The 27236-nt window shown below is 45.8% G+C and overlaps 2 protein-coding genes across 4 annotated transcripts in view; both read right to left on the minus strand.

Annotated features, from left to right (window-relative positions):
• Positions 1–4712, minus strand: part of LOC105912902 (adenosine kinase-like) — a 125975-nt gene extending 121263 nt beyond the window's left edge. The window contains exons 1-4 of one of the 3 annotated variants that reach the window (XM_031560926.2): positions 3248–4375; positions 2984–3004; positions 1981–2055; positions 1676–1729 (exon numbers count right to left, since the gene is read on the minus strand). In XM_031560926.2, coding sequence (XP_031416786.2) covers positions 1676–1729; positions 1981–2055; positions 2984–3004; positions 3248–3261 — 164 coding nt within the window. In that variant the 5' untranslated portion in view covers positions 3262–4375. Of the gene's footprint in view, positions 1–1675; positions 1730–1980; positions 2056–2983; positions 3005–3247; positions 4376–4398 lie in introns of those variants that run through there. The other 2 variants (XM_042703239.1, XM_042703238.1) reach the window with 2 other exon arrangements.
• Positions 4713–5430: 718 nt separating this feature from the next.
• Positions 5431–25389, minus strand: vclb (vinculin b). Its single transcript, XM_042703237.1, has 19 exons — positions 25210–25389; positions 24157–24265; positions 23476–23598; positions 22489–22649; positions 18569–18659; positions 18033–18180; positions 16353–16506; positions 15680–15855; positions 14707–14897; positions 13801–14000; positions 12053–12181; positions 11518–11667; positions 10130–10238; positions 9193–9495; positions 8683–8807; positions 8166–8351; positions 7689–7892; positions 7279–7383; positions 5431–6894 (listed from the first exon to the last, which is right to left on the minus strand). Exons 1-19 carry the CDS (start codon positions 25372–25374, stop codon positions 6748–6750), a joined length of 2976 nt encoding a protein of 991 aa, XP_042559171.1. The 5' UTR covers positions 25375–25389; the 3' UTR covers positions 5431–6747.
• Between the last annotated feature and the right edge of the window lie 1847 nt (positions 25390–27236).

The following is a 27236-nucleotide window of genomic DNA, read 5'->3' on the forward strand; positions in this document are numbered from 1 at the left end:
AAAGACAATGCACAGATGTCTTAGAGGTGGTACTTGCAAAGGCACTGTACTAAAATGGGAGACGCAGAAGATCTGTACAGATAGTTTAGATAACCCAAGCGCAAAAAAACACTGTAACTTTTTAGTTTAGTGTCTCGGCCAGTGATCCCAGCATGTTGCAGCTGGCACTCAGAGTACAATCACTACACAGCTAGTAACGTGATACCTTCATCGGTATAATGTGCCTACCAGCGTAATATACTGTACATCCTCAGTCAGTATCGTAACATAAACCCCGACAGGATGAACAGCGTGGTGGTATCCGTTATTTCGTCCTGAAGGGATTTATTTTAAGATGCTGAATGGCGGACTATACATTATCCCGCTTATTATACGATTACTTGCCGAAACCACATTCCCCCAAAACATCAAGTGATTTTTTTTGCCGTTTCGTGGCTTTTGCTGAGAAAAACATAGTTCTTCATGCTAAAGTTTCAGGTGTTGCGTAGCAATGTATTACTTACTGACTTCAAGCTACAATTAATTAATAAAGGTGAACGGCCTACTTGCAGAACGCTATGAAAGTCCACTGCTATAAAGAAATATCGGACCGCCGAACATTGGGTTGGCCCAATCTATTCATTGCAACAGTCTGCGGAGCTGTACAATAAAATGATGAATAATCAGTATAGTATGATGAGGTGACAAAATAAACCTACTGAAATACACAGAAAGAGCAAGGCTCACATTCAGTTAGTCCCTGCAGCTATGAATGAGACACATGAGAGGGGAGCAGAAGGCTTGAGCAGTGATCGGAGCGTCTCTGCGACAGATGTGGCATGGCGGAAATGTGGGTGTGCCAGGCAGGATAGTCATATGTGAGCCAGGCAGCTGCCTCGTTACAGGGGCCACTTACTCACCCCAGGGGAGCGCACTATTCCTGGCTACTACTCCAGCACGACCACGTGGACGCCCAAGAAGCACTGTACACTGATTCATAGACATTACATAGTATAGCTTCTTCTAGGAGCTACATAGCTCAACTTAATGAACCTGTGGCTATTTAAAGCAGCAATACGGAGTTCTGTTCCAAAACTAGTAAGCTAACTACCTAAAAGGCATGCAAAAACCTTGCAAACACCACCAACAGCCCAGCTGACACTGATAGAAGCTTGCCAACACACTACCTGGTGTCTTTTGGCAGTATAGCTGACAATGTCATGCGTGTGAAAGCTTTTCTTCCATTTTTGCAGGGTGTACCAGCACGTTACACAGAAATACATGGGGCATATCCTGGCTCGCAAGTGGGGAAGACACAGGTGTTTATCTGTCCTTCACATGACCATATGCTATCAAAATGAATTTGAGGATGGTACCTAAACTAGTTGCCTATAAAACCAGATCTCAAAAAGTGTCAAATTGTTGCATAGTGTTACTTTAATAACTGGCTCTGATGCGCACATTCAGTTCTAATTTTGTCTGAACCTCTTATTGTTGGCTGAAGAGTATAACTATTAAACACATAATATTGTGCCTCAATTTACACCTGACAGTTAGGTTAACAGATGTGAACACATGGGGGGGAATTGAGGGGGGAATACATGGCATTAAAGAGTTGGTAAAGAAGAATGCTTTCTGGTCATTTTGAGAGGTGAGAATGGGGAGGTGGTGACTGGTTTCTTGACACTTTACTCACAGTTGTTTGTGCTTGTCTTCTGCCAGTATCTGGTCGTTAGGCTTCAGACCATACCTGTCCAAAACACACATTCATCTGTTAGGCTTGTCATTCATTGCTCATGGTCTATCTACCATCTAGCATGTGTTGGGTGTAAATTACAAGCATATGGCTTTTCATGATGGAAGACAGACAAGATTCAGCCTGAGAAGGTCAAAGTTTGGTGAGGAACACAATCTTCTCTGTATGCCACACGTGCTGTAAATGCACACAGCATTCCTTATTTCACTGGCCCTCACAGGTTCTGGCCGGGTCATTGAACTTACTTGTCCAAGAAGTCCTTGTCCACTACTGCAGAGATGTCCAGCAAAGGGTTCCCCATCCCAAACAGGGCATTCTGGCTGTAAGCATGACAGAGAGATGCACACACAGCATTAACATGGAATCACCTTTCATGGCATTCCCTTCACTCACCACACACACACACACACACACACACACACACACACACACACACACACACACACACACACACACACACACACACACACAGAACAGTAAGCACATATAAACAGACACTTTGATTTAGTTCCATACAAAAGTGAACACTCAACACTTCATAACTGGTGAACTTTATAACAAGGACATCATCATTTCATTTCATTTCCCTCCAGCACTAACAGAGGCCTTCAGTCAGAGTGCTCAGGCCATGTGCACAGAGCTGTGCCATGTGCACATAAAAATGGCAGACAAGAAGAGCAGGCAGGCTGTGAGTGGTAATGGACACTCAGCTAGTCACATGCAATACACACACACACACACACACACACACACACACACACACACACACGTTAACACACATCTGTGAAAACACACCAAATATTTAAATAAACTGGTTTCATTACTTTGGTTATGAATCAGGGTACCTTATTAAACAGACAGGTGTGTTGCCTGTGTGTGTTTTTTTCCCCCCTACAGTCTAGTGATCATTTTCAGATTTCAAAAAGGGATTGAGTCACTGATCAACAAGCTACAGAAAAGGATCTCTTGCTAAACCAAAACAAAATCAGGCTAGACAGAAAAGGAACTGAAACACCAAACCAGATATTATGCACACACAAAAACCCCAAGTCTTTAATTTGCACCCATGTTGGAAGTCTGCAACAGGCTCATCACATCAATGCTCTGTGTGCAAATCAATGCGCATCACACCCTCCAGCCATGGGACTACTGTATGCGTATCGCAACCACTGAGGCATGAAGAACAGACACAAGGGATGCAAGACCACTGCAAAGCCAAAAACCACCACCAGATCCAAAGCCACTTACAGAAATACCTTCCTCTCATCGCTGGACCAAGGCAAAGGAGCATTGTGATAACATAAGACAGTACAGTAGTATTAGAAATCTTAAAATGTCCTAGCACTGATAACAAAAGTATAATGAACAGATGATTATGTAACGGATTCTCTTTTATGCATAGGCTCCAACTCAAGACCATTACAGAAGCACTTATGTGACAAACTACATTTGAGTGCGCTTTCCGCCATTCTATACGAAAGGGTTTCTCTCATACATCCAATATCTGCTTACCTGGAAGCTGGCATGACTGTTGATATCGGAGCTCTAAGTGCAACCTGTTGACAAACTGTGGCTTCACGGGTTCACGTTTGTTAAAATCTCTCACCCAACACCCAGTAGAGGCAGCGTGCGTTTAGGTTGTCTAATTTTGCTGAAACCGGAACCCCCACAACTGTTTGCAAAACTGATTGGTTACATGCAGGAGTGGGAGGCACATGTGCTTTTCTCCAGGAATATGGTTGGTTGAAAACGCATCGTCTATTTTGGTTCTAAATGGAAATACACATTTGCCTTCAAAATGCTTGTTCAATCGTGATGATTATTGTAACGTCAGTCACCGTGGCGCAGGAATCAGCCGGTTTCTGGGTTATGAAGTGGCTTGTAGCTGTCTATCCATCAAACCGAAAGGTATTCAGACACAATGCTCATTTACATGCCGTTTTGACAGCCAAAACACGTGACAGTCGTTTCGCATGTGCTATGCATTCTCACTGGAAAGGCTTTTACATTGCACTCATGTGGCCATTTAATCATTGTCAAGAGGCATTCCGTTCAAAGCACACACCAACCTCAAAACCGAAAACATTTTCATTCAATGATAGAACTTACCTCGAGCTTTTGCTGAAGGCTAGCTTTTCGATTTTGGGGCCCATTGCATCCACCAAGATGAACTGGGCATCCTAAACTTGCATTAACGTCAAATGTCACAGCTACCACTGCTGGCAGTACTATTGGCGTTAGTGCATATTGAAGGGCGATTCAACAACATACATGAATTTAGGTTGAGCAGCCCTGATTAACGTTAGCCAGCCGTCAAGAGTAGGTTAACTAGCCAGCTGCGTGATACCAGCTACTCGAGCATCATACACGGTTCGTTACAAACTAACTTACAATATACAGTACACTGCTTGACTCTCACGACATTTGTATTAGTATTTATATAAAATGCCTGCGTCTGCAACGCTCTCATTAGACCAATACTGGATAATGTACATAAATTCGCTACTACTTATGTTACAAGAACCTTGCATAACGCTGGTGAAGCTAATGTTGGGAAGGTGATAGCAGCTATCTTTCACTTGCATGCAGTTCCTTCAAGTAACTATTACGAAGATACAATATTACAGGTGGCACCGAATGCAGACCCCATAAACAATTGTTACCTCAGCGTCTCTCCCACTTTCTTTGCTTGTGGTTCGCCGGCGACAGCCATAATGGGGAGCAGTGTAGCATTTGCCCTCAAAACTTGACTCATTTGCCGTATTCGACTGGTCTTTTATATGGTGCACTGGGCCAAAGTGCTGCACGATTTTTATTCGCCTGATGCCTCACCGCTTTCCATTCAACACCGTAATGTTAGCACTTTCTGCATAGGGCGAAGCTAGCGTACAGCTAAGTGCACCACGGTCACGTGATCAAACAAACTAGCAGGCGCGAACGAATCTTTATTAAAGATCAAGCCCAATAACTATAGAGCCATGTGTATAGAATCAAATCAATATAATGACTGTATATCATATAGAGTATATGCAGTTGATGGTCAGCCCCTCACCCCCTTCCCAGAGTTGGTCCAGTCTGAATGCTAAGTTTGAGGATATCAAACTGAAAAGGCAAGACATGTTTAATACAATAATCATAATTCTGTACATACCAAGAAGGCTCCCCCCCTGACAACAACTCCGAGGTAAAAGCTTGTAGAATGTTTTGGTCATGTGACTATAGCACCCTACATGCCCTACATCTCACACTTGCATACTAGGCCTGTACTGAATAGGGTGGGTAGTAGTGTGCAGTACACAGTGTATACTAGGCCTGTACTGTAGGGTGGGTAGTAGTGTGCAGTACACAGTGTATACTAGGCCTGTACTGTAGGGTGGGTAGTAGTGTGTATACTAGGCCTGTACTGTAGGGTGGGTAGTAGTCTGCAGCACACGGTGTATACTGGGCCGGTGCGCAGTAGCCTATGTAGTACACCAGTGTGGCATTTCAAACAAAGCCTAATGTTGTTTTCCTCACTTCATTTTTTCAAGTAGCCCTACAACAGTTATGTTATTGCACTATCGACATCTTTAACTTAAGGGAAACAAGATTTCAAGAATCCATACAGTTGATAAAAATGGTGAAAATTGATGAGACCGTGGTGCAGACCGATGAGACAAGTTAAGTGTTCAGAATGGTAAAGAAGACAACATTAGTTGCTGATAAAAGTCCTTAATATTTATTTCAAGGCACATTAGATGGTTTCGAGGGATTCTACGAATGTTGTGATATTTACATTCATTTACTTAAAAGTAAAACCTCAAAAGGAAGTGAAGCCTGAGCTTGTCTTCTTATAAATATGCACACACACATCATAAGGAACCTTAGTGTATTTTCTAGTCACTGAACTGGGTTAGGATGGCAAACTTCGTCTAGCAAAGTCTCTGTGAGGAGACACTTGGTCACTGTTTGTGTGGAAAAATGAATACAGATTAGTTTCAGCTTTAAAAAAAAAAAGACTAAGCACCTGTTCTAAGCATTGACCAATAAGATTAATTTCAATGATTGTGATCTTACTGCACCTTATTATCAAAAATCTCACATTTCAGTCTGGGGATCACAGGGAATTTGAGTGACATTCTGAGGTTGTAATGCTAATGTATAGCCTACTACTTGTGTCAAACAGTTAATATTCATTACTTTCAAGAATTTAGCCCTTTGCACATTGCTCAAACACAAACAAAAATAGTCTAAACAAACAAAACAAAAACAGTAATAAATCTTTGGTAATTCCTGACATCGTCATATATGCCTACGGCCAAGAAAACACGTGGAATAACTAAAGCACACAGTTTGAGATCTTTCCCTATTTCACCATCATAATGCATTGTGAATGTGAGAGCAGTGTTTCTTGTTGTATAGTATGGTGTAAACTACAATATCAGTGAATACATTTTCTGTCAAACTAAATATATAGGCTATAGTTTTTGCAAACACTCTGTGAATTAAGATGGTTGTCCAGGCAAAAAGGGTGAGATTCTTCAGTACACAAAAATGTAATATATAACCAGTATAAAGATATTAAAAAATGTCCCCCAAAAAACTGAAAAAAATTGTAAAGATCCTAAAGTTTCAACCTCTCACAAAGTGAAACAGAAAATAACCATCTATATGTAATACCAAAATGAAAACCTCCACTCAAAATATATATTCGGGATTCTTCTCAAAAATTCAACAACATTGTATTTTTACACAGTACAAAATGAATTACCCAGTCGCATTGGAGTGTCCCTTATTTTACATTCCACTAAGATAGCTCTTGAAAACTGAAAAAGTTACCAGTGGGAAAAGGAACAATTGTTAACAAATGACACCCATACAAAAAGTGAAAGCAATGTTTTCAGTGAACTTTACGACCCGGCTATAACTGTCCATATTTGAGGACTTTGTTACAGCTGTGTGTTGAACTGAGGGCAGCTCTCTCACTGAGAGAGACTGGACTTGGAGCAGAGGACTTGGTGTTGGCTGCTCCTCTACTGGTACCAGGGGGTCTTCCGGATCCAGTGAAGAGTGAAGCCAGCATCTGTCCGGATCTTGATGGAGGCGGCCTCTGCCTCCCTCACAGTCTCCTTCACGGACTGCATCAGATTCTGGGCGTTGTGCACCAACATTTCTGTAGCCTGAGGAAGGGAAAGACAAGCCCATTTAGACGATAGATTTGTGACCCTTTTCCAAGTGGTACAAACAATCATTAGCTCTTCATTCTTAATGATATAACCGGAACAGCGATGGATACTCAACGGCATAAAATGTTTTTGCTTTACTCATGCTCTGAGCAAGCTGATACACATCATTTGTTTCTTCTCTTATCTCTACGCGTATGCTGCCTTGCAAAACCACACACTGTCAATACTACAGTTAAACATAGCAAAACAAAGGATAAAGGATTTGCACTCAATGAAAACTGGATTTTTATAGCTGTTCAATTGAGTATTGTGGTGGTGGCAACATATTGGAGTAAGGGAACAAAAAAGGGACAAACAGAGAGAAATAAAAAACCCCACCTGCTCAGACTCCTCCTCACTGATGTTGGTGCGCCCCAACATGGTGGCTTTGACCGTGGAGAGGATCTTCAGCTGGGTGCTGATGGTGGGAATACGCTCGCACACCTGTGGACATAAACAGCAGGTAACTCACAAGGCCACTATACACAATGCAAGAGTGTGATTCTGAAGCATATTCCAGATCCAGATTTCAATGCCATTTCTCACAGCTACATCAATGACCGCGGTTACATTTCCACAGTACTGCGCGCCAGTCCTAGATGCTTTGCTGTAAGGACTCCCCACACAGCACACTAATGTACAGTCTTTTCTACAAACAATGAAACTATATGATGATGCGGTTCCCCGATGCTGTTTGTAATGTCCCACGTCAAACAGGAAGTGTTATTGGGAGGCCCACGTTTACTTGCCTGAAGTAGGTTGGTCCTGATTCGCTTGTCTGTGCACTGCTTGGCCACTTCTTTGGCCAACCTGGTGACCTCGTCGGAGGCCTTGGCGATGTCTTTGGCACACTGAATGAGGGCTCGCTTGTTGCCACTGCCACCACGCACAAGCCGGGACAGCTCTGCCATCAGCAAGGCCATACGCTTAGCTGCACCAATGATGTCGTTACCCTGCGAGTGATGGACAGGTTATGGATACGTCTGTCATTTCACAACTGTCCATATTTAAATGAAAAACATGTAGACATAACTTTCGATTTTTTGAAACGCTGAAATCTCGGTGATGCTATATATTTTATGGAATTTTGAAATATATTGTGTTCTTCTATACATGTTGTTTGATTATTTTCTTTTCACCCAACCTTTAGACCATAGGGAAGATGTAGTAAAATAAAGGTACTAGACTCCAGATTTAGTAGAATGCAGGATGACTTGACCTCTCACCTTGCTGGACCACTTGCAGGCCTCGTCGTGGAGCTGCCTGGCGGCCACCATCATGGGCTCGCTCACCACCACGCCGGGCTTCTGTTCGGGGAACTCCTCGTCCTTCTCATCTGGGGGAGGGGGTCTGGGGGGCGGTACCTCACCCTCGGGCAGCGGGGGCTTGGGTGGGGCAGCCTCGTCGTTGATCTGCGGTACAAATATTCAGTCAGAAAAAGTTGATTAGAAGACCAGTGAAAACTATTTATGAATGTATTTCACTCCATAACATACTTGCTTGAATACTTTTCGTAAAGTTTTAGTGAAATGTGTTAACCACCAGTTCTTAATCAGTTACCAGACAAAAGAATCCATTGCATTAATGACAAATGACAAACTCATGAATGAGTATTTAGGTTGACTTGAGGAAGCCTAAACGAAACCATTAGTGCTGTCTGTGGATCCACTCAATAAAAACAAGTAATCTCAATCTGCGTGGGTCATGCTTTGGGAATGTTAGGACAGGGGCATGAGGACTTACGTGGAGCTGATCCAGATCGGGAGGAGGAGGAGGGAAGTCCGGCTCCTGTGGCTGGAAGGCCTCCCTCACCTTGGCCACGGCACTCAGAATCTTGTAGCCAGAGTCCAGGAAACCTTTCTGTAGGCCTGGCAAACACAAAGAAATTTGGGACATAACGACCAGCATGAAAAACTCTGTAAGAACGCCCATCACCTTGAATATTCATACGGTCTTAAATAAATGAATTGAACTTTTTTCATTTTAAATTTAAAATGAATTGACTGTCCTAGTTTGACAAATGTCTCTCCCAAGTTAGAAAATAAAAATGTTCTGCTCATTTTTTTTATGAGAAACATACTTTCCTAACTTTTAAAGACTGGGAGGCAAAGACTGGTTATTACAAAATGATGTCACTGTTCTGTATAGAATTACTGGGTTTTTTTTCTCTCTCTCGATCCAAACCCCTTGTAGCCAGGAACTATAAATGATACACCGAAGAAAAACGGACTTAGTGGCTGGAAATGTCCAAACCTTGATCCTGGATGTTGGCAGCCACTGCTTTGGCATCCATGACCATAGGGGAAATGGTCTGGCTGAGTTCGTCCGAGGCCGCCTTCACCTTCGCCCTGAACTTGGGGTCCTCAGAGTTCTCCACCTCCCGCTTGGCCACCAGGAGGATCCGGTTGGCGCGCCTGGCGATGCTCGTCGCCCCGGCAACCAGCATCTGAGGCTGGTGGTTGCCCATGGCGACTTGGCACTTCTCCAGGTCCTTCTTAATGGCGTCCTCAGAGGCATCCAGCAGGGATTTGGTGTCAATAGCCTCATCAACCAGACCTGGGAAGAGGCCAAGTAGAGGTCAATAATCCTGTCCATCTCATGCAAGCTCTTCTCTCACCTCCCATGTGCTTTCATGAGAGACAATATACGCTATAAGTGGTGCTGTCAAACGCACTCAATTTATAATTTTTTTTTTTTTTTTTTAAATAACGCAATTATTAGCGCAGCCTGTGTTTTATTATTTTATTTGTGTTAGTGCATATGTAATGAATATAATCAAATATCTTGGGACATCCAATGCACACTTGACACTGAGCTTAGTTGAATTCACAAGCTTGCATCTAACCCAACGGGCCGCACACCTCTGACTACTGACCGGCTGACCTAGTCGCTGGCTCCCTCGCCAAATAAACACCCTAACACTTTCTACCTCTTTGCGCCTTCTTCTCAATCCCTGTTTCAAAATAAAAGTCCCTTCACACTTTACGCGCTACACAAGTAACATGCATGCCTTTCAAGCTGACAGTCAATTTGTATGGCCTTGATGGTTATATTGGAAATCTGTAGTTTACAGGAGAGAATCTGTAAGTAATAAGCAAACTATAGGTAATTACATCATTGATTTCTCAATATACACACTAGATACACACACACACACACAATAAAACTAAATATGACTTTTTTTTCTTACCAGTCAACTTTTCCACATTATCAATCCACTGGTTCTTCATGGTCTCAAAGTGCTCATATGCTGCCTGGTTTCCAGGGTTCTTCAGCAAGATTCGAGCAGCAGACACCACCTTTAGAGAGAGAGAAAACAAATGCAATATAATATGAATTTCCTGCAAACAGAGCAGCACTAACACTAACACTAAAAGAACTCCCTGCAAACACTAAGGCATTTCCCCAACTGTAAAATCACATTTTATACAGACCTTTCAGGGTCATTAGCAAAATATCGATCAATAAGGGGTTGCGGACGAGCACAGTACCCCACACACAGTAAGACAGCAAAAAAACTATTCTTAACTTCCATAATGAGGTAGTGATCAGTGATCAATCAGCGGACTTGGTGCAGCAAAAACCAAACACAGTAGAATGGGTCTCACTTTCTAAAGCTGAACTTGCCACCTTGGGGTAAAGTATTATAGTATTACAGCACCATGTGTACTCAACCAGGCTCTGCATTCACACGGCTTCTGTAACCTGCACTGTGTAGCATAGCACGGCACCGCACTGCACAGCAAGGCACTGCACAGCAAGGCACAGCACAGCACAGAGACAGCACAGCACAGCACAGCACAGCACAGCACCGCACAGCACAGGTGTGATCCTACAGCACAGCACAGCACCGCACAGCACAGCACAGCACCGCACCGCACCGCACCGCACAGCACAGCACATAGCGCACATCACAGCACAGCACAGCACAGCACTCCCCCACAGCACAGCGCAGCACAGCACAGCACAGCACAGCGCACAGCACAGCACAACACAACACAACACAGCACAGCACAGTAACAGCACAGTAACAGCACAGCACAGCACAGCACAGCACAGCACCAGACTCAAACTCACAACCTTGGACATGGCGGGCGGAGGTGCTAGGAGACTAAAACCCATGAGTGCCTGTATGTGCCGGTGAGGGAGGTTTACTCACTGCACAGCACTGCACCAGGCCTGTATGTGCCGGTGAGGGAGGTTTACTCACTGTGTGTGTGTGTGTGTGTGTGTGTGTGTGTCTGTGTGTGTCTCTGTGTGTCTCTGTGTGTGTGTGTGTCTCTGTGTGTGTGTGTCTCTGTGTGTGTGTGTCTCTGTGTGTGTGTGTCTCTGTGTGTGTGTGTGTGTGTGTGTGTGTGTGTCTCTGTGTGTGTGTGTCTCTGTGTGTGTGTGTGTCTCTGTGTGTGTGTGTGTGTCTCTGTGTGTGTGTGTGTGTGTGTGTGTCTCTGTGTGTGTGTGTGTCTCTGTGTGTGTGTGTGTCTCTGTGTGTGTGTGTGTGTGTGTGTGTGTGTGTGTGTGTCTGTGTGTGTGTGTGTGTGTGTGTGTGTGTGCCTGCTGGCTAACGTTACACTTTCTCACCTGAGGAGTCAGATCCCTGGCAGACTTCACCGCTGCCTGGATTCCCTCCACCGTGGTCTTATTGGCAGTGCCCACAGCTGCAGCCTTCTCAGCCGTGGCGCCCAGGCGGTTGGCATGGCTCTGGAAGTTTGCAGCCCGGTCATCGAACACCTGAGGAGGGAGGTGTTTTGGATGAGAATGCTGTCTGTGATGTTCACGGGGATATTGGATGTTTTGGTCTGTTTACCATTACAAAATGAGATAAACACATTACTTCTGAAGAAATTATAGATGGCACAGAGCACTAAAACAGATGTCAACTGCTATGTGAACAAATAATATGCAACACGTGTATACGAACATGAGTTAAGAGAGAGACAGAGTGAGTGTGTGTGTGTGTGTGTGTGTGTGTGTGTGTGTGTGTGTGAGTGTGTGAGAGAGAGAGAGAGAGAGAGAGAGAGAGTATGAGTGTGTGTGAGAAATGATTTAGTTGTGTGAGCGAGAGTGGAAGACAGACAGGGAGTGTGTGTGTGTGTGTGTGTGTTTTAACTCTTACCGCTTCCCTGTTGGGAGCATCGTGTGGAGCAGTGGCAGCCACCGCCAGGAGCTTAATGGGAGTGGTGGTGTCGCTGAAAATGTCTGACACCTCCTGAGTCATAGCCTCTTGCATATTCCCCTTCAGGTCCTGCAGCAAAAACATCAAAGTTCAGAAGCCAAACTTAACCGTCCAAATGAGTTCAATAGCCAACGCTAGCCAAACACACCAGTCATACAGCGCAATAAATAACATGGCGATTCTGCACTGGTATTTTACCATTCCATCTTATCGTGTTTTATAAGTTGCTGCTTTCTCTGCCTAGCACTAAGCTTCTGTAAAAGGCCATGTCAGAGGTTGGTGTGCATAGGACTATCAGTAGGGGGAGCTCTCCTCTTGTCCTGACCATGAAAGTATACCGTGGGAACCCATTGAATGCGTGTCAAAGGTGTGTGCATTAGACCAACACTGCAACACAGAAGTGTTACTTTCGCTGAGAACTTGGACATCCATCTAACACAGAGATTTTTACGTGCTGAAAGTGTCAGGATTAGTCATTTTGAGCTTAACATCGTCTATGCGTCATTCTTGTGTCATGTTTATTTATGTACACATACGTGTCTTTGTGTGTCTGCACGCATGAGCTAAAACAGGAGTGGTAGAAATGATTCACTGCCCTAAAAAAATAAAAGCCTCAAGGCAACACTGCAACAATTTGCCACTGTTTGAGGCATATTTCATGGGTAACTAGTTTTGGCATCATCTTCAAATTCATTTTGATGATGATAGTATATGGTCATGTGATGGTCAGATAAAACACAAATGTCGTTCCCATTAGCCATCCAGGATATGCACTATGCAGTTCTGTGTTTCGGGCCAGAACACCACTTTCTTTCAGCTTTTCACAGCAGAACATTACCAATTAGATCACCAAAAGACACCACTTAACATGTTAGCAAGATTGTATTAGTGTCAACTGGGCTGTTGATTTTGTTTGCAAGGTTCCTGCATGCCTTTTAGGAAGAGCTCCCGTAGTTTTCAACCCAAACTCCTCACTGCTGCTTTAAACACACTCACGAGTTCTGAGAAAAAAAAAGTAACAAGGACTACTATAACAGCAAAAGTCCAACTGTCAAGCAGCGAGTTCCTTCTGAAATTGTTTTGTCAAACCGGCAAAGGAAGTAAACACAGGAAGTCATGATTATTATCATCATCGTAGATGGGCGGAGGTGTCCTAGCCACCGTCTGACGCTTGGTCCCCTGTTTCCTCAGATAGCTAAAATGGTGAGCGCATGGAGCTTGCAAGAGCTCCACTCTCAATTATTTTCTAAGGAGTTTCCACTGCTCCTGCATTATACTGAAGGCGTTCACAACACTTCCCCTCACTACGGAGATGACAGCTAATACTCTGAAAGTGTGAAAGGTTCAACATGACAATCCTCCTTTTAGTTCTGTTGTTTAGTTTGGGTTCCGATGCCTAATTTGTAAGTCATGCCCTGTAAACTTCCACTGAGACAATAATCAGTGTCTTAAGTCATTTGCAGTGAGAACTGACAAGAATTGAAAGACAGATTGGGGAAAAACCCCTTAGTCCACATGTCCTAACAGTGAGAATAAGATCCAGGGGGCAGGGGGGTTGTCAGCTGAGTGGTCCTGACGTGTTCAACATGACAATCCTCAATAAATAACACGTGTGACATCATGCGTGTGACATGCCTGTGGTCATGTTGTGGTCATGGTGTGTGTGTGACCACCATGGCATTCCTCACCTTGAGCGCCTCCTGCAGCTGCTGGGCGATGGCGCGCGCCTGCGGAGAGTCTCCCTCGCCCCGGGCGGCCAGGTCGGCCAGCTGAGCCATCAGCTGCTCCACCTGCTCGCACTTCCCCAGCAGCTCGTGCCGCTGCGGCCCCTGCAACACGTTGGCCAGGCGACGGCCCTCGGCGACCAGGCCGCGAATGGCAGCTTGGCCTGTGGTCGGGAAAATGAACGAGAGAGATGCAAGGTTTGCGTACGAGACAAGGTTGAGAGACAGTGGTCTGCCATTACTGTTCTATTTTATGCACTGCACAGTTGGACTCTCTCTGTGACGAGACCAGGGATAGCTACTTGGCCTAAGGTGAAGACATGAACAAAGGAAAAAGAAGTTCTCACGAGTTGTTGAGACGGTTGCGTTGACACTCTACTATGCCTGGGCTGCACTATGCATTCTTGTAAGACAGCGTTTTGTCTGCCAGGGAGGTGCTTGTGGTCTACTAGCATGTGTTGTGCAATACAGGGTTGGCTTGACTGGCTTTTGCAAAATGTTTGCTGTGGTAATTTTTTGTGGATGATGACACATAAAAGGAGGTAAGCGCGGGCAAGCGCATTTATAGAGCGAGAGGAAAACAAAACTTGTATGCAACTGTTCCTTGGAAACAATAACACGTGTGGGATTTTGAGCTCCGAAACAAGCCAAGTGGGGAGAAAATTATAAGGTTTGGAGCGCCCTGGTGGAATGTATGGTGGAAAGAAACCCCGGCAGACATGTTCACACAGCACGCGAGTGACAGAGATACAGAGAGTGTTTGTGTGTCTTTGTCTCTGTGTGTGTGTGTGTGTGTGTGTGTGTGTGTTTGTGTATTTCTCCACTAAAGAGGAATGGAAAAAGGAATGAGGGATGGGATAGGGGACTCACCCACGCCGCTGTCATCCAGGGTGGGGTTGTCGATCCAGTGCTGGGCCTGCTCGATCTTCCCCTCCAGGTGCACGGCAGCTTTGGCCGGCCGGCTGTTGGCCACCGCCTTGTTGGTCTTGGACTGCATGTTCTGCAGCGCCGTGGCGATCTGCTTGGCCAAAGCCCTGGCTTCTGGAGTGTCTCCTTTACCTCTGAGCGTGGGTAGAGAGAGAGAGAGAGAGAGAGAGAGAGGTATGAAGGGAGAGAGAGAGAGAGAGGTAGGAAGGGAGAGAGAGGGAGAGAAAGAGAGAGAGAGAGAGAGGTATGAAGGGAGAGAGAGAGAGAGAGGTAGGAAGGGAGAGGGAGAGAGAGAGAGGGAGAGAGAGAGAGAGAGAGGTATGAAAGGAGAGAGAGAGAGAGAGAGGTAGGAAGGGAGAGAGAGAGAGAGAGGGAGAGAGAGAGAGAGGTAGGAAGGGAGAGAGAGAGGATAATCAATTCTATATAGAAAGCACATATATTGACGCACTATATACTGTGATTTAAAAGCATAAACAAAATGCACACACGTAAAGCAAATACCTACTGCCAAAGGATGGAGAGGCTGCTGTAAAGCTGGCTGAATGCAGGGTAATAAACTATGTGATATGTTTATGGTATCCACAGCACCACTAACATGAGAGCTAATCTCATTTAATTAACATGCAGTAAGCCGTCTGCATTTGTTGTTTGTACTGCTTATTTTCACCTGTGCAAACATACAGTATTAAGATGGTGCCAAACGAAATGAGAATGTATCAGAAAGATCTACCAAGACTATAGTACAGCCTCCAGTGAGTCGTTATACATGCACTGGATTCATACTGCGATTGGAAGGGATAGACAAAGTGCAAAGTGAACACAAACCAACAGCAAATGACTAAGCGGGCGTAAAAAGAGAAGATTAATCCAGATTAAGCACAGTTTGCAGATTTGAGCACGCTCGTCTGCTACGTACTGTTTCTTGAGCTCGGAGAGCTTGGCAGTCAGAGCGGCGATCTCTCCCATGGAGCGCAGGATGTCGTCCCTCTCCTTGGGGTCTTCGCAGAGGTCGGCGATCTTCCGGGCCTCGGCCAACAGAGACCTGATGTGCTCCTCCCCCTCAGGCCCTGCATTGGGGTCTGCAAGCCAGTTCTGCAGGGGCCAAGGTCAAAGGCATAACATTTTTGCAGGCATCCACTAGTTTACATTCATGTAATTAGCTCACATAGCTCCACTGGTGCACGGGGAATCTCCGCTGTGTTCACTAGGTGCCTAAAGCCCCATGTCTGTCTGATAAATGAATAACATACTGTGCAGACGCGGGGCAGAATGGATGAATTCCCTATCTGTGCATGGTCAAATATGCTAGGGTAAAGTTCAGGGGATGGTGTCATTGAATTTGCATTGCAAATGCAGAAGGTATATGCCTCTCAGCTGTGTGTGTGTGTGTGCGTGTGTGTGTGTCAGGGTGGGGGTGTGTGTGTGTGTCAGGGTGGGGGGTGTGTGTGTGTGTGTGTGTGTGTGTCAGGGTGGGGGTGTATATTATTGCTTGTGTGTGTGTGCGTACGTGTGAGAGAGAGGAGGGTGGATGCTAATAGTTGTGTGTTTGTGTGCGTCTTCATACTTGTGTGTGCAGTGGGGGTACCAACCTGAGCAGCATCAATCTTCTTGGCAATGGCCTGCTTGGAGTTGGTCATGGCCTCCAGCTTGCGGGCGGCGTTCTCCACCTTCCCCGCCAGCATGTCCAGCCCCTGGCCCACCTGCTGAGCCTTCTGCATGGCCACAGGGCTCGCCCCTTGACCCCTAGGAGAACGCACCAATCAGAAGTGGTCCAGTGCATGCAGCGAGGCGCTAATTATGTGTAGGTCATTACTTCAAATTAGTTCTTTAAAATGGAAATCTTTCTTGAGACACAAGTCAATTTGGACAAGTTGTGACTAAAAGAGGTCCTATTATGCTCATGATTCAATGTTCCAAAAACAGATAAATAATTGTTTCTCTCTATTCACCCTCTCTCTGAAACGTTCTGTTAGAACTCCTGTGTCTTTAAACCCCACCTCCCAATGAGCCCAGTGTACTCTGATTGGTCATCTAGGTGGGCAATAAGGATTGTGTTATGCGATTGCATCATCATGTAACAGAGGAAAAGGGCTGGAATTCCAACGAGGCGTTTCAGGCAGCTGAGAAAAGGGGTTTCTGCCTCCTCCCTCTGGCGCGTACTTTGGGCTTTGTAACTTTGCAGACTGTTTACATGCACAAAAAAGCTATACAACACACTAAGGGAAAGATAAAAACCAGAAAAGCATAATAGGCCCCCTTTAAATGACAAAGCTTCAATGCCAAAGCATTTTGATATCAATTCAAATATGTGGCCACTCAAAAAATAATGCCATTATTTAGACAGTGATTCAGTAATACTGTTCCGCTGGAATTTTTTAACCAACTTGAGCAACCTTTTAAGCAATGCCTAGCTTAACGTGAAAACATCAGCTGATCCTTTTACAGGCACCATTCTGTTTTTCAGAGCCCCAAGAACAAGCCAAGAGTTCACTTATGTGGCATGTAAGGAATATGCTAAAAATATCTTTTCTCTTTTCACAGATTTTTCTTCCCCCCCCTCTGAGGGAAACAACCCAAGCCCACCGCCCAGAGAGGCTCAAGAAGGAGGTTAGAGTGGATTAAAAATAACCCGAGACAGCTGCATTTCATCGACCAGACCGCAGTTTCAGTCGAGACTCTAGATCTGTGGGATATCGCTTTCCCTCCTTCTGAACAGTAATCTCCCGTAATCAGATTGCTTCTGAAGTCTGCTCCGACTCTCACGACGGACAAGATATATTGATGCTGCTGTTCCAAGAAATGCATAGCATCCTATTCTAGGACAGCACTGAATCAATGCGTTTCAAGACCTACGGCACATGATAATGAGTCAGAGATCCGATGATCAGTCGAACGACAGCTGTGCATTTCCTGTTAGATTGATTCAGCATTAAAACCAGCTAAAAATACATCACTTATTCAAGATGTTAAGATTGCAGTACGTTCCTAATTAATATTAATCAATATCAGTGATAATAGTCATAATGCACGGTGTGGATATCAGTGATAAGTCATAATGCACGGTGTGGGTATCAGTGATTATAGTCATAACGCACGGTGTGGATATCAGTGATAAGTCATAACGCACGGTGTGGATATCAGTGATATGTCATAACGCACGGTGTGGGTATCAGTGATATGTCATAACGCACGGTGTGGGTATCAGTGATTATAGTCATAACGCACGGTGTGGATATCAGAAATTGGAAGAGGGCACTGGTGGTTCTTACCTTGTCCGCATTTCAGACACCTGGTCGGTCATGTGGCCCAGGGCCTTGGATGTGCCCTCGATGTCCCTGCGCTCCTTGCCAGCACACAGCTCCCCCACCTTCCCTGCCTCATCCAGGATCTGCCGAATGGCCTGCTCACCCGGATCGCCTGAGGTCACACACACACACACACACACACACACACACACACACACACACACACACACACACACACACACACACACACACACACACACACACACACACACACACACACACACACACACACACACACAGCAGCAGGACTCAATGCACAGGTATGGAAAGGATTGAATCAGTGATCAGTTTATTCATTTAGCTGACGATTTTAACCAAAGTAGCTTACGATACATTGCGGTTGTGAATTTCCATCAGTATGTGTACTCCCTGGGTTTCATACCCCATTGATCTTGCTGCTTTTAGCACCTTCCTCTACCAGTTGAGCTACAGTAGCACACTGTTCTAGCTTGGACTAACGTATTAGACTACATTAGTGGGTCATGGCACGGTTGCCTTACCTGGTTGGGCACTGGGGTCTCGCAGCCAGTTCTTGGCCTGGTTCATTTTGGAGTCTATGAGTGCCAGCGCTCTCTTCATGGCCTCGGTGTCCTTCGTTGGGTAAGGGTACATTCATAAGGTTAAAGAGAATAAAAAAGATGAAATTAATATTGTTACTGCATTGATTTGTTGAACACAATGTCTCCTAACTCATACAGGCCAGGCGGTCGCACAGAGCTCGATTTAGCACGAAGTGGCACACACACACTTCAGGTCAGTTGACACATTGGATGATACCTTCATTGCCATAAAAATGACAATAAAGTTCACAGCAGGTGCCGGTCACACCAACAGATGCGTGTTAGGAGCAGAATTTACAATGTACGCAACACGAACAAACACCATGCACCAGCAAAGGCCAAATCAAGCTCTCTCTCTTGTTGTGAGACTCCTCTCTCCTTCATTACACCTAACCCTGAACTCAATAAACATACGGAGACAAAAACAGGACAACATTTATTGCTTTTCTTTCATGTTGAAACATCGCAGGAATTTCAACTGAAGCTCTAACACACCAGCGTGTGTTGGAGGGGTAGAGAGGGGATGAGGAGGAGGAAGTAGGGAGGGGAAGAAAAAGGAGGGTTTTCATGGCCATTTCCTTTTTAGGGTAACACGGTTTTTCAGGCGTCTGATCTGAGTCACCCATCCACGGGCTGAGTCATGCTGCAGGCAGGCCCCGCAGGCTGTAATGGCTGAGATTAGACATGCCCTGCAGTCGGAGAGACTGCTCTCGTAATATGCCACACTTTACCGGCATCTGCTGCCAAGTGGCTCCACACCAGATGCCGTTTAAGTACGTTAAAAGAGGGTTCACCGGTCATACTGCAAATCGACCAAAACCGTGTTGAGATTATTACTTCTGTTGACGTTGTGTTTGTGTTCTTTTTGTACTGCTGTCTGCCCTATATATCTGACACTGGCAAACTGTATTTTTTTAAATACTGTAATACCCAGTATAGTCTTCTAATCTGATATTTAGATATTTAATGTTTGTGCTGAAATGAAAACTTTCATATGAATGTTTGAATCTAGGCATCTTGTGAGGAAAAGCAAAGACTCTTGCGTGTATCTCAGCCTCAAGATTAAAGACAGGGTGGGGTCCGCTGTAATGCCTGCTCGGGCTTCCTGTAGCTCACAGACCAAGCTTTGAAAAAAAAACATCCTTGAGTGTCTACCACACAAACACAAGAGACATCTACTGAGAAACATTCAAGACAGAAATAGACCATGAGATGGATTCCATCTACCACCAGCCTGAACAAAACAAAACAAAAAAACACTCTAAAAGCCACAAACAGACGAGCAAAAGGGGAAGACACTGATGCTGGTAGACAAACAGATGTACAGTCTGTCCTTGTCAGCACCTAACGGACTTATGCTAATGTGCCCATATGCTGTGTTTCCATGAAATACTGTTAAATATGGCAACGTTTAGAGGAAACTAAATGTATGATGATTTGTTCATTAAGTATGGAGTGGAAATGACACGCCTGTGTGAATTTTTCCTAAGATACTGCTACTAAAACAACAACATTTACAAAAGATTACGTCACTGGTAACCACGCTAAATAAGAACTATACAACACACATTTTGTGTTTTTCGCCATCTTCCATAAGTGGCAGAGAGAGAGACACTGGGTGAGTGAATGAGGGAGAGAGAGAGAGAGAGAGACAGAGAGACTGGGTGAGTGAATGAGGGAGAGAGAGAGAGAGAGAGACAGAGAGACTGGGTGAGTGAATGAGGGAGAGAGAGAGAGAGAGAGAGAGAGAGACACTGGGTGAGTGAATGAGGGAGAGAGACTGGCAGAGAGAGAGAGAGACTGGGTGAGTGAATGAGGGAGAGAGAGAGAGAGAGAGAGACTAGGTGAGTGAATCAGGGAGTGAGAGAGAGAGAGAGAGACAGAGAGAGAGAGACACTGGGTGAGTGAATGAAGGAGAGAGAGACAGGCAGAGAGAGATAGAGAGAGAGACACACAGCGGGTGAGAGTGGGAGGGTTAGCAGAGGAGCTGAGAGGGCCAGACTGCTGGGTGAACAGCCAAGTGGAGCTGTAGGGCCTATTGGCCCGGACGGTAAAACTCAGATGAAAACGTACGTCCCACGGGGGAGCTTAGATCCCTCTACACACCACACACACACACACACACACACACACACACAATGTACAGTACTCACGCACACACAAACAGACACACACCAAGAGTGTGAGGGCAGAACACTGAGGGATTAGTGAAATGAGGGTTATGTTAGGAGAGGAGATTTCATGGAGAGATCAGAGCATCCAGGAAACAAAGCAGAATGCTCCCTGTAGTCCCTCTGTCTCACTGACTGTGAGCAAAGACAGATTCCGTTTCAATCATTAGGGCCATTAGTGTGTCCTTCCCCCAACTGCCAAAGACTCCCTGCTGATGCAGCTATTTCAGCTGTACAGTTTATGTCAGAATGGTACAGTTTATTTCAGAATGTGTGTGTGTGTGTGTGTGTGTCAGAGAATAGGTGTGTATGTGAGCGTGTGTGTGAGTGAAAGAAAGAGAGTGTGAGTGTTTGTGTGTTACATTTTTTGCATTTACATGTTACAAGGGGAAAGACACACTTTTGTCAACTTGTAACATGGCAAACACACACACACATTCATAAAACTGTAATATGGGGACAAAACAAAAAACCAAGACAGACAGACTGAACAAATATCCTGATTAATTTCCGTCTCCCCCTCGGCCAATCCAAAGGGGCAACAGTGGGTCATCATCATTCCACAGGGCGTCGCTTATGCTGTGCCAAGAGACTCATTCCAACACACAGCACCAGTCACTCTGCCTCAAAGGCTCATGGGTAACCACACGACATGACAGCACGCATGAGCAACCGCATGACACAAGGAGCAGAGGGAGAGAGAGGGACACACACACATAGAGCGAGCATGCATGCTCCAGAGTACCGCTTACCTTCTACAGGGGGGGAGGAGGAGGAAGAAGGGAGGGATTGAGGGATGGAGGGAGGAAAAGAATAGAAAAAATAAAAGGTAAAAGGAAGAACAAAAAAAGAAGCACAAATATTTAACAAGACATGACAAATCGAGCCAAATCAGAACTTAAAAAAGCAAACGAACAATCAGAAGGATTTGAGAAGTTCTGCTCCGAACCGGAAGAAAAGAAAAGAGGAAGCTTAACCATGCAATGCAAGGAGGGGACCCGAAGCCAGTGGAGGTTGAGGCCAGTTTTATAAAAGCCAGCAGGTTGTATCTGGTGGTCAGGCTATACGTTTCCTTAGTAGCAGTGCATTACACCATGAGGCACAGTAGCAGCTCCAACAACAGTATAATTTGTCTTTTTTTTTCTTTTTCACGAGGACATTACTATTTTACTGCGATAGAAAAATGGAAACTGTTGCTCTGGGTTCAAGTTCTTGGCATGGAAAGCTAAGTGAAGGCATACAGGAGGAGGCCAACCCAACCAGGCACAGTCCGTTACGGCCCAGAGGCTTTTGTGTGCAGAGTGGGGAGTCGCAACGCTCACTTTCTACCCTTAACATCTGGGTTTGGATGAGGCTTTTCACCTCTTCGATCCTCTCGCCCCACTTAAGGCTCAAATTTAAGACAGCCATCCTCCAAACCAGTTGTTAAGGGTATGAAATAGCACATATACAATGTGTAAGCAATCAAACTAGTTGTTGACCCAGAAATTCCAAGTTTTTCCAATCACTAATGCACCAAGAAGTCGAAATGTTCCGGAAACTTCATGGGGAAAAAAAAGGAGTAACTGGGTCAAGATTATTCCCCTTTCCCAGCGCTTATAAAGGGGCTTTGTGTGTGATGATCGTGTGATGGTTTGTGTGGGTTTGCACGTGCACCCAAGAAGCAGTGGGCAGACCAGAGGCACATACCTTGTTGGCCCAGGCGTCCTCGTCCCAGGAGGTGAGCTGCAGAACCCTGATGATCTCGTGGATCTCGCCACTCATCTTCTCGACGGTGAAGTTGCGGTTCTTAAGCGCCTCCTCCACGCCCTGGCTGCCCGAGGTCTTGGTTGTCACAAAGATTTTGATTCCTGAGCCGCAGAAAGAAAGAACACAAGACTGGTGAGCCTTTCGTTTCACGGCATTTCTTTATTATTCACTTTCCACCGCCTAGAGGCTGTGAAGTACTCCCATAGAGGCGCAGCTCAGGCTCAAATCTTGATATCTTTTAGCATTAAAGCCTTTTTGTCCTGTGTCTACATTGAATGAGCGCTTCCAACTTTATCTTTTGTGTTTGGTTTCAGAAACCAAAAACACCACCATGCCTTTCCTCAACCTTAGGACTTAATGATTCTCCTCATAGTGAAGGTTTCTCAAGGAATGTTTGGGCTTGGAACCATCACAGCATCATAGCTCTGCTCTACCTATGGACTTGGCCGTCTGGTTTCACTGACTCATTCATCATCATCTGTCTCCTATTATGGCGTCCAGATGGTGAACACACACAACCTTGGGGAGGACCACCTCCGATGCTTACAAGTCAATAACATTCATGGAAAGACTGATACCAATCATTACGTGCCAGGGGTTTTGAGGACAACTCTATTAAAAAACCCTGTTTGGACTCAGATCAGCTAGGAGCCTGATGGAGTCTGATGGAGCCTGATGGAGGACATAAGACCACACCAGGTCCACCCCTCCTGGGACATTCACGGCTTTACACTCAATTGACACAACTGACACCAATACTTGGTAGTATGGTGTAGCAGAATGAGAACACCCTCCATTTTGTGGCCCAGGTAAAGGCAAGGTAAAAGTGACATTAATATATGGGTGATATTTATACACCGTAGGCTCCATATGATGTATTCAGAGTATTTACAATCTAAAAATACTTGACGCTTGTTATGTGATTACCTGAGATGAGGACGGGCAGCAGCTCCTTGACGGTGTTCATGGAGTTGACGAGCATGACCCGGTGCTCCTGGTGCGTGAGCTCCTGTTGGCGCTCGTCAATCATCTTCGCCATCTTCGTCATGCCTGGAAGCAGAGAGACGGAACTGTGGCTGACAGCAGAGGTGACTTCATGCATGGGAATATGTCATTTATGCGTCCTTGACCGGAGATGAGCTGTTGAATACCAACTGCTGTAGGTGTACATGCATGCACATACTGTGCACAGGGAACCACACACAGTGGCACAGACTCGTGACCTGAATACCCCAGCTGCTGAGGTACTGTTCAAATGTGTCATCGCTGTACGGTCACTTTGGATAAACCTGTTTTCGCTAAAGAGATATCATTGTCTGTGGAAATAAAAATCCTTCATTCTTTGTACCTTCAAATTCTGTCCCCATCTGCTTTGATTTTGAAACTGATTAGTTGAGACACAAGTATGCAAACTGAAGCTTTATCATCGGGACTGTATCAACTATGTACAGTTACGCAACATACTGATCCATCTTGCGTCAGATTTAGTGGGAACAGCAGAGAAACATTGATCTGTCAAATAAAAGTTTCAAGTTAAAGGAAAGAGTCTTCCAGGAACTCGGACGACTCCTGGGACCCTGAATCTATGGACAGAACCCAGGGGCTCACCTGGTCCCAGATTCTTTGTGTACGTGATCAGATCTTCCATGGACTCCACCACCTCAGCCACCGTGAGATACTCCAGGATACCCCTGCACACCCGGATGATCTTACGCACCTACAACATCAAAGAGAGAAAAATGAATCACTTAGTGGCTCCAAAAGCCTGCAGTGAAAAAGATACTAGCACACTCAGGTCACACCATATATAGTGTCTCCTTCTCAGAGGTTCTGAAAGCCCCTTAGAGAGTTAAAGCCCTTCTCAAGTCGCTCGCCCCTCTCAAATCATGATGTAAGGCCATTTCCATCATGCCTGCGTACAAGAGAAGCAGGCCCACCAGGATGGCTAATGAGCTGCTAAGTCTCGTTTGATGGACCCCTCCACAGCCCCCCCCCCCCCCCCCCCCCCCCGCTCTAATGTTCCCCAGAGATGACTTTCCCTGACCTTCATCTCCCCTCCTCCTCCTCCTCCGCAACCCCACCCCCCCATTCCCCCTTTGCTCACTTAGCTCCAGCTGTGGGCCTAAGCCCCTGCTGTGCAACATAAACACTTTTCAGGCTTCGCTACGCTGCGCAGGACGTGCACTACACATCCAAACAGCCTGTCCCAGGGCAGACGGATGGGATGCCTCTCGTAGCTGAGACTGGATGGGGGAGGGAGGGGGGGTGGGGGAGTAGACGAAGGAAGGTCAGGGGAAGGGTGGAGAAGAGTGCCAAGAGAAGCATGGGGTTGGGTGGAAGTTAAGAAAGCATGAGTAAGGAATGGAGCAATAGTGAATGGAGGAAGGGTAGGAAGGGTGAAGGCTTACACATGGAGCAGGCCTATGAGAAGAAGAGAGGACAAGGAACATAAAGAGGAGGACATGTATTGTGGGGAAAAAGAGGAAACCAAAGAGTGAAACAAACAACAAAAACAAAAAGAGATGATAAAAAGTCATAGAGAAAATAAAAAAGGAAGCTTTCAGAGAGAAAACTGAAATGAAACCCCAACAGTAGCGGTGCTGGTTAGCATAGATAAGCTGGACGCAGAGCCTTCTAGGAAACCGCGCGCGCGCGCTGTACCTCAGCTTCATCAAAGGTCAGAAGAAGGTCGGAGGTGCCCGACAAGATGCCCCGCGAGCCGTCGATGAGGTAGTCCCGGGCGGGCACAGAGTACGGGTCGGCCTTCAGCATCGATGCCGCCTGGACCAGCTTGGTGCATGCATTCTCCACCCTGTAGAGAAACATCAGCAGAACACACGGTTAGCTACGGAACCCCGGGGGGGAAAGAGATATGATGCCATTGGGTTCATTTTGAGTTCATACCGCACAATTGTGGTTACTGTTTAGATCATCCTCATCCCCTTTTAGCTTTGGCAACTCTGTGTGCACAGTCATGCCAAAAAAACAACTCTGTATCAAACTGAATCTGCATGCTAATCCTTCTGCTTTACAGCCAACAAAAAAGAGAGAAAAAGAGAGATGGCATTGGACCCTGTGGACAATAGCGGGCGCGACCTTTGGCCGATGACACATTGGGCTGAGATAGAAGGCTGCCTGTTACTAAAGAGTGGCGAAATAACGAATGAGGACACTTTTCATAATGCCATGAGTCAGTTATCATTCAAGATCAATGCAGCACATGGCCTGCTGCTGAAAATGGACCCCTGAACATCGTTGGGCATTTAGATTTGACTCTGCACAGTCCCATTTATTAACCTTGTTACTGTCCAAATCCTGCAAACTGGTCTATGCCTATGGTCTATGTGTACTAATCTTCCTACTGAATAGAAGCAAATCTCTGTTGAACAGTATAAAAAGGCTCTCTCTCTCTCAATTCAAAGCACTCCAACTGCTGTTAAAATCATTCGTGGGACACCATTATACCGCACACTGGCCAAGACATCGATACAGAGCCTACTGTGGAAGCCAAGTGATGTGAGGCGTCCAATCTCCACATTTCAGCCAGTTCTACGGAAATACCATCTAAATCTCCTGACAGGCCTCCTCGGATGTTCCGCAGATAATGTATGTCCAGCGTGACAGATTTCCTCTGCGTTTCACGCAAACTCCCATGGCGAGCGGGGGAGCATTACTCACCAGTGCCACTGGGAGACAGAGCGAGTCGGAGAGAGAACACCCTGCGTCAGCAGAATATGGCCTCAGAGACAAGGCCAGATAAATCAGAGCCGCCCCACCCCACACATGCGCAAGAACAGGAGGTGAAGCACACAAGCGACGTGTGTTCCTTTTCCCACACAGTTCCCGACTTCCTGCAGTCGGCTGCGAGCCAGAAGTGCATCTGGGAGAAGGGAACTGTATCCTTCTTGACTCGCTCTTTTGTAAAGGCATTGTTTAAAAAAGTAAGGGAAATATTATGAAGACATCCAGGCAGCTCGTGGTCCAGGCCCCTGTAGGCAGAAGGCAGCCTGAAGGAGATGAGGTACGGGGTGATGTACATGCATGTTAATGAGCAGTGTGTGGGGAGGGGAGGGGAGGGGAGAGGAGAGGAGTTGGCCCGAGAGTGGCAGAGTCAGCAGTGCCCTTCAGTATGCAGTCCTGGGCCAAGCAGGAGAAACACACAGGAGGACTATCATACCCCACGCTCTCTTGCTCGTTCTCTCTCTCTCTCTCTCTCTCTCCCTTTCACCCACACACGCAGGCCCAGGCCCACAGACACAGACACAGACACAGACACAGACACAGACACAGACACAGACACAGACACAGACACAGACACACACACACAGAGACACACACACACAGACACACACACACAGACACACACACACAGACACACACACACACAGACACACACAGTATTTACTGGCACTGTATTAACTGATACTGGCACATATCCTGCTGGTCATCGCATGGACGATAAGCCCTTAGTCCTCAGTGTGTTATACCCTGAGGGAGTGTGTTGGCATACACCAGCCTTTCCCCTACTTTACCATGGGGTGTGAGTGTGTGTGTGTGTGTGTGTGTGTGTGTGTGTGTGTGTGTGTGTGTGTGTGTGTGTGTGTGTGTGTGTGTGTGTGTGTGTGTGTGTGTGTGTGTGTGTGTGTGTGTGTGTGTGTGTGTGTGTGTGTATGTGTGTGTGAGTGTGA

Source organism: Clupea harengus, chromosome 23 (genome assembly GCF_900700415.2).
Source record: "Clupea harengus chromosome 23, Ch_v2.0.2, whole genome shotgun sequence".
Lineage (NCBI taxonomy): Eukaryota > Metazoa > Chordata > Actinopteri > Clupeiformes > Clupeidae > Clupea > Clupea harengus.